Source organism: Solea solea, chromosome 18 (assembly GCF_958295425.1).
Source record: "Solea solea chromosome 18, fSolSol10.1, whole genome shotgun sequence".
NCBI lineage: Eukaryota > Metazoa > Chordata > Actinopteri > Pleuronectiformes > Soleidae > Solea > Solea solea.
The window spans coordinates 21,186,681-21,200,060 of record NC_081151.1 but is presented as its reverse complement, the minus strand read 5'-3'; the positions used below and the strand labels follow the sequence as shown (position 1 = coordinate 21,200,060).

At 41.4% G+C, this 13,380-nt stretch overlaps 1 protein-coding gene across 1 annotated transcript; it reads left to right on the top strand.

Moving 5' to 3' along the window:
• Nucleotides 1–4,670: 4,670 nt before the first annotated feature.
• On the top strand, nucleotides 4,671–7,358 carry LOC131444890 (G-protein coupled receptor 151). Its single transcript, XM_058615593.1, has one exon. The coding sequence runs from the start codon at nucleotides 5,030–5,032 to the stop codon at nucleotides 6,161–6,163; it is 1,134 nt and encodes a 377-aa protein (XP_058471576.1). The 5' UTR covers nucleotides 4,671–5,029; the 3' UTR covers nucleotides 6,164–7,358.
• The last annotated feature ends 6,022 nt before the right edge of the window (nucleotides 7,359–13,380 follow it).

The window sequence follows — 13,380 nt, the reverse complement described above, 5'->3', positions numbered from 1 at the left end:
GGAGGGAGGGACAATCAAACACAGGTGAGACAAAGCAGGGCGGGTCACACAATCAAGAGAGAAGACAGGACAGGAAGCAAAACTGGCCATGGTAGACACACAAGGAAACACTTCAAAATAAAACAGGAAACGAGGAACTGAAAACCAGACCGTCAACCGTTGTGAATGGAGTGGAGACTTTTCCCGTCATCCATCACATGGTGGCGCTCTTGTCTTACTCTCTCTGTACATCACACACACACACACACACACCTGTCACCAGTGCTGTTATTTCAGTATAATCACAAAAGGTTTTTGTACACTTTGACTTTTTGAATGCATTATATTTACATTTTTATCCTGAAAATCTGTCCTTTATATGACTTACTATTCAATAATTATTGTGATCAAAGGGGATGTTTTGCTTAACTATGGATGAACAGGTGCAAAAAGTGTCCGGTAAGTGTTTATCGTACTAATTATCTTATCTTATATTTGTTTTATCTCTCTGCCTCAATAACAACAACAGCATTTTATCTTATCTTAACCTATGTTATCTTATCTTGTCTTATCTTATCTTTTCAATCCAAATGTACATAGAATTAAATAAATACATTTCATTCATGAAATGTAAATAAAGTTGTTGTTGTTTTTTAAAATATCTCCTCTGTCTTTGTGTAGCGCACCTGAGCGCCTCGGTTTTTATTTCACAGCCAAACATCTTCTGATTAAATGTGACGTTTTAATCCCGGACTCAGTGTCCGAGCCGGGATCAGTGATGACAGCAGGGCGGCAGGAAGACGCAGCAGGCAGCGGCACTGAGCCAACATTCATCTGCATTCAAAGGAATGCAACGATGAATCATTAAAATCTCACTAATTGGGTGTAACGTTGACGATATACAATATACAGCAGAGCGACTAATACTGTGACCCCACTCCACACAGCTGATTTATCTCATATTAATGATTAAAGAGGGGAGAAAAAAATAATCCCCCTCCAACACATGCACTGTTAAAAATAAATAAATAAATAAAAGCCTGACATTAATTATTTGCTATTTTGCAGGCGGGAGTCTGCCCTTTCCCTAAAGGGAGTCATTTATCTCTTTGCATGATGTCTGAAATGAAGAAAAACAATGATGGTGGATAATGATGTTTCCCCACAGATCACACACACTCAAATTAAAACAGTCGAAGAGGTTGAACCCATTCCTCTCAGTCACAGAAAGCAGCTTTGCAAGTCAAGTGGTCTCCATCTACAGGTTGTCGTGGCAACTGTCAATCTTGTCACCTATAGGAGCAGCTTGACGCTCGCTCTCTCTCTGCGTTTGATGACTTGAAAGGAGTCACTTTTCATGCAAAACTGGGTCGACAACGACAACAAAACACTTCTGAGGGGGGAAGAAAACAATGAGGAGACGAAGCCGCCGCGATTTATGTCTGAGAACACTGATTTTTTGAACCCCTTTGATCTCTGTAATGACACCAAATTTCTATATATATATATATATATATGTGTACGTATGAATGCATTTGTTTTCTTTCATTCTGTAAAAAAAAGCCTTTTCTGCATCAAGGGATGTGGGACAGAGATTTGTCCCGCATGGCAGATTCCACTTTTTTTTAGGCAACCACAACCCTGTGGCTAAAAAACTACTCCTTCTTGAGTTTCTACTCAGTGAACTCTCCAAATGGAACATTTCCCGAGCTCATTTAGACTCTTTTAGCCAGCTCTGGTCTGGGTTTTTGTGCCTCCATTCTCTCCCTTTCTGTTACTGTTATCTTCTGTGTGTGTGTTTGTGTCGCTGGTGCTGCAGAAGAAGCCTTAAGGGGGGGAGAATGTGAAGAATCCAACTCCCACACAATGCGGGTTCAGTCTGGGCTGGAGAGGCTGGTGGATGCACAGATGAAAGGAGATGAAAGGGAACCAAACTTAGGGGCATTTGCTCTTGTACCGCACTTGGTTCTGAGTTGTTGTTTGCTGAGAGGGAAAACACAGTTTGAGCCACAGGAGTGGACGGGAACATCACACAATCCTCCCAGAAACTAGGTCTGAGATGCTTTTTTAAAGAATGATAGGAAATGGCAGTGCATTAACGCAACACAAATTGTCCTTTTATATAAAATGAACACAAAAAAGGGAGGACATGTGTGTTTGGTGGATTATTTCTTTGTTGTAACAATGCCTCTTGGCATTAAACTGTATAGCGTTGGAAAGCCTGTGTGTTTGTTTCCCTTTTAAATGGTGCGACGATTGTAAGGAAAATGCATTTGTGGGTTGAACAGCAGCAGAGTTGAGTATAAATAAATCTACTCCGCTCAATGCCAAACAGCTTATTCTGCTGTCGGTGTCAATTATTGGATTTATTGAATGATTGAAGTCTGAGGGAACACAGCAGTCGGTGTGTTTACATGCATGTTAAAGGTCCAAGTTTAGTCAGATTAAGACAATAATTTGTTTTTCTTAAGGTCATAAATATGTAAGTCCGATAGAAATCGAGGTAGTCTTAGTTGGACTAAAACACTTAGATAATGCGATTCATAGTCCGATTACTTCTGCATGTATACGCTTAGTCGGACTGAAGTCAGACACAGATTTCCTCCCCTGTCTTTGACCCAGAAAAAGAAGTAGACAGCTTATACAGTATTATCCAGGTATGTTAGTCTGACTAAGAATAGCTTGATTTTAGAAGATAAAGAAAACTGATTTATTAGTCTGACTAAAATTGGACTTTTAACACACATGTAAACACACCAAGTGTTTTAAGTCTGTCTCAGATGAGTTTCAGGAGTAAAAGCACCACTACTTTCAAAACCTTTACAAATTAAAACATGTAAACACATAATATATCAGTCAACATGGGTCAAAGGTCACAAATGCTTTAACTTTCTCACTCACTCAGTGACATGAATCAACGCCAATTCACCTGTCCTCATCATACACCTGTCCTCATCACTCACCTGTCCTCGTCATTCACCTGTCCTCATCGCTCACCTGTCCTCATCTTGTCCTCGATATTCACCTGTCCTAATCTTGTCCTCGTCATTCACCTGTCCTTAACTTGTCCTCATCTTTCACCTATCCTCATCTTAACCTCATCGTTCACCTGTCCTCATCTTGTCCTCGTCATTCACCTGTCCTCATCTTTCACCTGTCCTCGTCGTTCACCTGTCCTCATCTTAACCTCATGGTTCACCTGTCCTCATCTTGTCCTCATCATTCACCTGACCTCATCTTGTCCTCGTTGCTCACCTGTCCTCATCTTAACCTCATCGTTCACCTGTCCTCATCATTCACTTTTTTTTCTGGCTAAATTGCAGACAATTACATTTATTTTTAAATATATCTAGGAAAAATAACCATATTTGTCAATGAAAACACTCTATTGTATAACAATGACATTGTTGTTGAACACTTCACACATAGTTCTAGTCACTTTGGATTAAAAGCACACGTGTCAGTGTTTTATCTCTGTTTTAGTCGTAGTTTTTGTCTTTCAGTAGCATCAGTGTGGTGAGCGGCTCGTATTCTTAGCCTGGCTGCATCAGTCCACTACATACTAATTATCTGTGATTACTGCACACAGTGAGGGCTGCACCCCTGCCCGTGCTTTCATCCCTCTAAATACCACCAGGGCCATTTTCCGCCTCTGAAAAATCCCACCTTTGTAACTCCTCATTCATTAGACCGACGTGGAGCTCCAGAGTCACTTTAAACCCTCTCCATCCTTCCATATCTCTCTCTCTCTACATCATGATGCCTCACAACCCCATACTGTGATCGTGGTGCCGGTCTCCTAGCAACCGGCCCTGTAAGAGGAGGTGACAACATTTGCATTACCACCACCTCCTCCTCCACCACCTCCTCACCCTTCCTCCCCTTCACCATCCGGATGCTCTTCAAATCTCGTAAACACTCTTCGCTCTGTGGTGCTGTCACTATCGGGGTCACTGTGTGTGTGTGTGTGTGTGTGTGTTGGCCTGATTAGCATGAATGTAACTGCTGTAAATACCTGTAAAGTAAAACAGACACTGTGTGTGTATGTCATTCATGTTGATATAAATTACTAACTAATAAGTTTAAAATAAACAAACAAGGCTCCAGTAAAGACATATTTCCAAGTAAAAACTGTTTACATTATTTTCTTCTGTTTCTATTCTCTGTAAAGTTTAATATTTTTGTGTATAGTGAATTTTTACTATTTGTTACCTTTTGTTGATTATCTTATCTTCACTTGTTTTATCGTATCTTGCCTTATCTTATCTTAACTTGTCTCTTATCTTATCCTATCTTATCGTACCTTGTCTTATCATACCTTATCTTAACTTAACTTGCATCTTATCTTGTTTTATCTTATATAGTGTTGTCTTATGTTGTTGTCTGTTGTCTTGCCTTTTCTAATATTGTGTTATATTATCTTGTTGTTAATGGTATACAGTACTCAGTAATAGTATCGGTCTGATCGTGGATAAAAATCACTGAATTGAAAAGAAGCTTTAAATAGTTTCACCTAAATGTTACATACTGGACCTTTAATGAAGAGTCTGTTCCCACTGAGCAGCAGCTGCGTGCCTCTCAGCCATCCCCACTTCTTGCAGCATGTTGTTATTATTATTTAAACATTTCATATGGCTGCACCACGTGTCATCTGTTGCCCGGTTTCACACCACGACGAGTTCTTTTATTCATCATCAGAGCGAGTGAGATGATTTGTCTCTGACTGCAAGCTCTGATCTCCTCTGAGCTTTTTGAATACGAACCACATCACGCTGGGCTCACATTTGGGTCTGGCTGCAGCCTGGAGCCACACTGGTGAAGTGACGTGCGCGCCTGACGACGCTAAATGGCAGCACTTGAAATAGCGTGTACCTGCCAGCAGCGCGCGCTTCACCCACTTGGCTGATGCGATCGCGGACGAACACTTTCGCTTTTGCGCTTCAGCACCGCGACGCGCTGGACAGCTCCTCCGTCTACAGCAGCGGAAAACCAGAGCAATTAGAAACTGAAGTTTATTTTTTACTTTAAGTTTAAAAAAAAAAAAAAAACGATGGGAACAACAAACGTCTCCTTCTTTGATTTCATCGGAGGAGTCCAACTTCTCCAGGGCGAGGACACCAGAACAGCCATACCGGTCATCCTCATCGGGATCTGTGTGTCTGGAGCGGTTGGGAACTTGCTGGTTTTGCTGATTTTCATCCGTGACTTCAGGAGCGGACGGGGCTCCGAGGTGAAGGCGCTCCTCGCCTCTTTGGCGTCCACGGACTTGCTGATCCTGTTGCTGTGCGCCCCCGTGCGCGCCGTCACCTACTACAAGCAGACCTGGACCCTGGGTACTTTTGTGTGCAGCACCGCGGACTGGTTCCAGCACTCGTGCGTGGTGGCGAAAACTTTCATCCTCGCTGTCACCACGCGAGCCAAGCACACGCTGGCGCCCAGCGCAGCCGCGGGGCCGCGCCGCAGCCCGACGTGGATCCACGGAGCACTGGCGTTCATCTGGATCGTGGCCATGCTGTTCCCGATGCCGCAGATGCTTTTCGCGACTCTGGTGCCCCACGGCAGCGACGCCGTCTGCGTCTCTGAGATGCCAGCGTGCGCGTCAAACTTCATGGGTTTGTTCTACAAGATTTACCCAACCGCGACCTTCGTGGTGCCGGTCATGTCCACGGTTGCCTACTACACCAAGACCCTGCACACTGCTGTGAACCACGCGCCGAGCCCGCAGCACCAGAGCAAAGTCACCCTGGTTCTTCTGTGTCTGAGCGGCGCGCTGGGGCTGATGCTGCTGCCGGAGTGGGGGACGTTCACCTGGATCAGACTCGGCTACAACAAGCCGCCCCTTGGTTTGATCATCTTTGCGCAAGTCCTGCTTTACGCATGCAGCGCGCTCCCTCCGGTCCTCCTGATGACCATGTACGACGACGTGCGCCAGGGACTCGTCACCATTTGGTTCGTGGCGACTTGCAGACGCGCAAAGAACGTGCCCGCCAGCGGCGACGAGTGTCCAAAAGCGGAGGGAAACGGAGCGGAGGTGCGGGGCTCGAACGCCGTCGCAAACGCGGTACCAGCGGAGAATGAGAAGACCTTCCCGGACTTGGAGCACTTCTGGACGGGGCGCAGGGACACGCACGTCGAGGAGGAGCAGGATCCGGTTCCGTGGGAGAGAGAAGAGAAGATGTTGTAGACAATCAGACGTGGAAAGTGTCTTTTTTGAAGAATCCATCTGGTTTCCAGTGTTGACACAGCGCAGACTAGAGCTGCTTTTTTTTTGATAATCAATTGCTTTGAGTGTATTTTTTCTTGTAGATCTCAGATTTTTCAGCTTCTTAAATGTGAATATGATCCAAATAACAAAGAAATAATTCAAACTGATTGATTTAAGGGGTTTCGTGGACTAAACAAGACATTTGAGATCATTTTGAGGTCAATATTTAAACATTTAGCAACATTTTCTTTTGTTTACATTTTGTTGACCAAACAACCAACAATCGATAGATCAATGGATTTTGATTATTGATTAGTTGCAGCTCTATAGTGCAGACTCTTGGTCTTGTCTTGCATTGGTCAGATGTAAAATTGTTCGTTGTGACACTTTTGCACAGTCAGATCAACACTAAAACAATTAAATTCAACATAATTTCAAACTGTATTTAACAGTTTGATGTCACAGTAGCAATAAAATAAGTATTTCTACGTTTTGGAATAGTGTTATCAGCTGAATTTAACATTATTTCAGACATATTTAACTGTTTTAGTGTTAGGCTAACACTGAAAAAGGAGAATTTAAAACAGCTTCACCAAGTTAAACATGTTTTAAGTTAACATTACCACAGAACGTTTGAATAAATTTGAATACACTTGTGCAATTATTTATGTAGTAAAGTAACACTTTGATATTCCATTTTAACAATATTTAAGTATCTTTAACCCTTTTAGTGTTAAATTAACACCAAAAAGTTCAATTTAACACATTTCCATAGTGTACATAATTCTTATGTTGTTTAAGTTAAGTTATTTTAACACCAATCCTGATTAGGACCAAGTTCAATAGTGTGAAATTAAACTCTTTGAGTCTAAAATAGTGAGTTACAATTACCGCTGTCCAAGTATTGGACAAATATTCAATTCAAATGGGCGCTGAAAACCTTTAGTGTTTCTTTGACTCTGCAAAATGCACCGTGTACGGATGTTTCTACATATCTGCGTAGGATACATTTGTTCTTGCGCTGTCAAGTACACAGAGCACCTTCACTAGAGTTTTGTACGAAGATGAATCAAATGTAAATATCCAGGACACTCGAGCATCAAAGGGTTTGTTGTGATTGTGTGGTGTGTGTGTGTGATTAAAATATTCTCAAATAAAGACTGTTCTGAGGTTGTTTGAGGTTTTTTTATGCTAACCCCCCCCCCCCACACACACACACACACACTAATCCCAACCTTAATCACTCGATATAATGCAAATGAAACATCACATCAAATCATCATCATGAGAGGACAGACAGATCACAGATCATTTCTCCATTAAATTGACAACTAATCCAGCAGCACATCTGAGCTCAGGGCATTAATCATCATTCAGGGCAAATTCAGCCTGTCACGTGTGTGAAGTCTAGTCAAACTCTCATTTATTTTAGGCCGTTTAAGTTCAGTCAGTCAGTGTGTTTACAAATATGTTAAAAGTCCAATTTTAGTCGGACTAAGACAATATTTCAGTATTACTCTTAGTCTCTCAGTGTTCTTCATGACGTAAGGCCCTGGTATACTTCCGTGCACATGCCACACACGCCAAAGTCAGAGTCCTGTAGTATCCCACTTCACCATTGGGTGGCGGTACAATACCTCGTAAACACCTGGATCGAGCTAAAAGGGTTGGGCAGGGGAGTCGGGGTGTCAGCCGGTTCGAGGGTCGCAAAGGTCGATGGTCGGGCGACTATCCTTGGCGACAACTCCTTCTGTTGTCCAAATGTTTTTTTCTGCCTTAGTCTGACTAACATACCTGGATAATGCGATTCATAGTCTGATTACTCCTGTGTGTGTACACTTAGTCGGACAGGAGTCGGACTTGGCGTTCTGCACAAGTACATGGTAAAGGGTTAAAAGATTTTAAAAATCCTCAATCGAGATCCTCGATTAAAATCATCAGTGTGTGAAATCATCTGATAAAGGTTTGAATGTAACAGAACATTTGTTTATACTCACGCATCATGGCTTTCCCTTGCACGTCTTTCAGTCACACACCATTTCCATGACGTTCCTTCACTTTTAGTTTGTCCTCTCTCAGGTTCTTATCGGCAGGACTCAGCCTCCATCTTTAATTAATGTGGGCCTAAAAACTGCAGGGCAAATGTGGGATAATTAATTTTTCTTTTTAATTGAACGGTCAGATTGATTGGCTGGGGAAAAAAGTTAGTGTCACAGTCTCCCTCTGTAATAATGACTAGCTCAAAAAATAAAAATGAATGAAAATCCCCAGTGATTCAAGGGCAGAGATTTGGGCACACGCTCGCTCTATTGTCATATTGTCAATGAATAAATTATGTGCAGGAGCACAATCACACTTTTATTATTATTATATTATTATTATTATTATTATTATTATTATTATTATTATTATTATTATTATTATTAATAACCCTGTCCACCTGTAACCTTTCTTTTCACTCAGACTGACTAAAATGTCAAATCTGCCGTGGCGTCCGTCAGAACCGTGGGTGACCACTGCTTTACTGGTCAAAAAAGAAAGCTTCTTTTCACGACCCACTGAAAGGTTACACTGGCGCAAACGCACGGCAAAACTGCAAATACAGTGTAACCTTTTTGTCCATTTTTGTTTACTTTGGGTGACGCTCACGTCATGGAAAAGTGGGTGTTCTTCGTCGTTTGCAGCGTAAACATTGGTGTCAAAGTGTGAAACGCACGTTGTGGCGGGTTTGTCTGTTCAGGCGGACTAAGTTTAGTGTTCCGACTACAATCGAGCTAGTCTTAGTCAGACAAACAAACCTGGATGATGTGATTGACAGTCTGATTACTCCTATTGGACTGAATGATTGAAATCTGAGGAAACAAGTTAGTCAGTCCAATTTTAGTCAGACTAAGACAATAATTAATTTTTCCTAATGTCATGTAAACACGTTAGTCTGACTAAAATAGAGCTAGTCTTAGTCGGACTAACATACCTGGATGATACGATTCATAGTCTGATTACTCCTGCATGTATACGCTTAGTCGGACTGGAGCCGGACTTCTGCATTCTGTGCAAGTACCAAAATTTCCTCCCCGATACTTCTTCACTTAGCAAAGCCTTAACTTAGTGCTTATCATTTGCCACATTCAGCTGGTAAATGTTTTCTCATTTGTGAATAAAAAAGAAGTCACTCAATAAATATTATTATGAACTGACAACATTCACAATAAGAATATAAGTTCCTTATTTCCTACTGAACATGGAGAGACACAACAAGCAACCAAGCAATTCTGCACCTCATCTTGACCAGATAACGACAGCTCAAACACGTCTATCTATACTGCAACTGACAACTTGAGCATTGTGCTGAAAGGTTCACAGTATAACTCACCATCACCTGACAAAAAGGCCTCCAAGGCAGTTAAGTCATGCTCGAGCTAATTTGTGTCACAACGATCCATCTTCACTGTTTTTCTGTGACCTAAAGGTCAACAGGAAACTGATTCAATACACACTATCTTATAGAGGCGTACAGCGCCACCTATAGAGGCGGAGTCACACGCACACGTCCAATAAATCCATTTTTCTTCTCCGCATGTATGCTCAGACGTCACAAGTACACAAATTCTTCTCATAAATCCAAGTGCCAAATCCTGTCGGCAACCATAAAGCAAGGCCCTTGCCTATTATACACATAAAACACAGGGTATGGGTAGTATATTAAATTTCTGCTCATAAAATCTGGTCAGTCATGGGCCAGAGAAGAGAATTTCCACACAATTTTCCATCGTGATATTGCAATATCATGATATTTGTGACGTCAAGTGAAATGATGATATAGTTCACAACAAAGACATGTATTTATGATGCAAATTAGTCTTTAAATAAAACATAGAGAAATAACTCATGACCACATACCACGACTTTGTTATACACTGGAGAATCTGTCGCCACCAAACATACCTGACGATGCCCCTAAACGTCAGCCTCTGTGTATGAAACAGTTTCGTGGGATACTTGTGTACTCGTATGTGTACTATGCAGCCTATGATGCCAAGATCTCAGTATCTAATGAACAATAATGAAGCCCATTATGTCATTTTCAATGCAGTCATTAATGCACTCTTCTTCATTCTACTAGGTCATATAAACACAATCCTGGTAAAGCAGTCACTGAGCTGCCTTTAGGGGATAAAAGTCCTGTTTCCACTGCTTCACAGAGGAGGAGGAGGAGGGGGAGGAGGAAGAGGAGGAGGAGCTGCCTGCATTCATTCATTCATTCACGCATCTTCTACCACTTTATCCTCCACATGAGGGTCGTGGGAGGGCACTGGTGTCAATCTCGGCTGACAGAGGACGAAAGACGGGGTTCACCGTGAACACCAGCAGTAAAAGTGAGCCATGGAGGCTCAATGGTAGGGCGAGTTGTCTCAACTGGAAGGTTGTGGGTTCATTTCCTGGCTCTATTAGTCTATATGTGTCCTTGAGCAAGACACTTATCCCCACATGTGAATGGGTGAAAACTGCAGTGTAAAGCATTGAAGTAAAGTACAGATATGTGAATTTTGTATTTAAAGGGCCACTTATTATTTTACTTATTATTTTACTAATTTCCAGAGAAAAATGTGTTATTTTGTTCTCAGACATTGGATCTGTGTAAATCTGACGTCAAAGTCACTTCCTTTAAAGAAAATAAAAGCCCTACACTGCTCTTTACTGTGTTTCTGTCAAGTTTTATGTCATGACCAAGAAAGCTGGTGGTGTTTAGTTGTTGTCTTGTGGTTCCTGTTTTATTTTGAAATTTCTCTCTCCTCTTTTTTCTTTCAGGTAACTTGCTCCTTCTCCTCATGTTTTCTCGCCAGTCTGGTTGTCTGCCCCACCAGTGGCGGCTGGTGACGTTTTATTTTGAGGGGGCGCAATCGGCAAGTCAGTTTTTCAGATGGACTGTGGTAACACAGTCCAGTGGTGATATGCAGTTACCATGCCGTGATATGCAGTTACCACCACTAAAACACACCAAAGCACCATTCTCATGCCTGATACTGTAATTTTAAAAGATTCACTTAAATGAAACTAAAAATACACAACAAAAAGTTTTTGTCTGTATTTTCAGGCATTTGAATTTTGCCTTCTCTATCACTCCTTTGTTCGCATAGCATTTTCCATATATATCCTTGTCTGTTTGTGTTTATTATTATTATTATTATTATTATTATTGTTCAGAGAAATGTTTTAAGTCTATATTACCTGTCTGAATCCAGGCTTGTTCAGTGTCCAGCATCTGAAAGAGGAGGCAGGGAAAACAAAACATAGCACTGGTCTGAGTGCTACCAGTTAGCCAGTCCTTCTTCTCATACCAGCTCCTGTCTTTCGTTTGCTGTTCTATGGCGACGTACGGCTGGTCAGGTCCGAGTTATATAAGCCGAAGTTTTTTCTTCTATGAAACGGCTTTTTTTTGCAGTGACAGAAAGTTGTTTGTACTTTATTTCCATGAAGAAATCGGCAATTAAGCGCTGGTAAAGTTAGCACAACTTACAGAGAAGCGAACGGAGGCATTTCCGTTTCCGCCGGCATTAGGCCATGTCCGCTCGGCCGTGTGTATGACGAAATCACGTTGGGGCGAGCCCTCCCGGAGCCCATTGAAATGAATTGTAGGGTCCAAAATTAAAAAAAAAATAATCTCAACATGTACATCTGTAAGAGCGTCTTCGGCGATTTTCAATCTGACTGAAATCATTTTATGAGTATAATAATTAATTAATTAATTAATTAATTAAAGAAAACTGTAAGTTTATTCTTCATTTGAACAAGTGGAAAAGAAATGAAACCGCCCCCTAAGTACAGTAATGAAGTATTTGTACTTCAATTTGCCTAATCCCATAATCTGCATGTTTTTGGACTGTGGGAGGAAACCCCCACACACACACGTGGAGAACATGCAAACTCCATGCAGAAAGACCCTTGTTCTGACCGCGTCATGAACCCGGCTCTTTCTGCTGCAAAGGCAGGAGTGAGCTGCCTGCAGCATGTACACAAATAAATACTGTATGTGTCAATGAAAGCCATGTCATTCATCATTCATGCGGTCATATGTTGCATTAAAGGTTAGCCGTCTGTGCCGAAGAGTGAACTGATGAACTTAAACCGAGCTCTAAACTCGTGACAGCTAGTTCACGCTGAGCTGGTGAGAGTTTTATTTTTTAAAAGTCAGTGTTTATTAGTTTATTAGCTGAGGGGGAAAACACAGAGAATGACGACATGGTTTTTTTGTTGTTTCCACTTCACTATTAAAGCAAGTGATACTCAGAGATCTGTTTTTTTGGGCCGAAGCCATACTTCTCTTTTCATCTGGGCTTGTGTTTGAAGCTAAAGGGCTCTGAAAACCAGCACAGTCTCCTTTATTGAGACGTACATGGTGTTTTTCCTTCTCACTCAGGCGTGATGGATTGCTGACGCTGCCTCGGGGTCGATGTGGTTTTATTTCTGTGCGTCCGTTTGTCCTCCTTCTTCCTGCCATCAAGCAACTGTCCTGCGAGACGAGAAAGGTTCCAGTCAAAAACAGATTTGCAAAACAGTTTTAGTGTTAGTTTGTAGGTGGATGAAGTGATGAAGCTCTTAACATATAACAACATTTCCGGCTTTAGCTGGACAATAAAATTCTATTATATTCTATGTGTGGGTTCCTTTATTACTCCAGCCAATGACCAGAGAGCTAGGACATGTTCTTAATATAGGCATAGGAAATAGCGCCACCTACTTGCAGGAACTGCACTTTAACAAACAAAAATAAACAATAAAACTTTTTAGTCAGACTAAATTTTAATAAACCAAAACTTTTTGTTCCTTAAAGCTGTAGTGTGTAACTTTTTTTTCTTTTTTTAACTTCATTGTTTATTTTGAATTTGCTTAAGTGACACAAACTTTAAAAAGCACAGTAAAAACAAAACACATAATGACAAAAACCCAACAATAGAACAGAAAACACAATAAAAACAAAAAGCTGAAAACACACACAAAAAAAAAACGCAAAAATAAAATCACACAACATATTTGTGGTGGTGATTTGCACTTCAGGGCCACCGTACCCACAGTCAAAAGCTTCACCCTGAATAAAGAGTGAGTTCAAATGTCTTTTAATCCCTGTTCAGCAGAGCTGCAGCATAAATGAACCATCTTTCCCATAATCCTGCAGGTCATTCACTTCACTGTTCACG

Excerpts from the sequence above, each read along its gene's own strand:
- LOC131444890 (XM_058615593.1), top strand. The coding sequence starts at position 5,030 with ATGGGAACAACAAACGTCTCCTTCTTTGATTTCATCGGAGGAGTCCAA.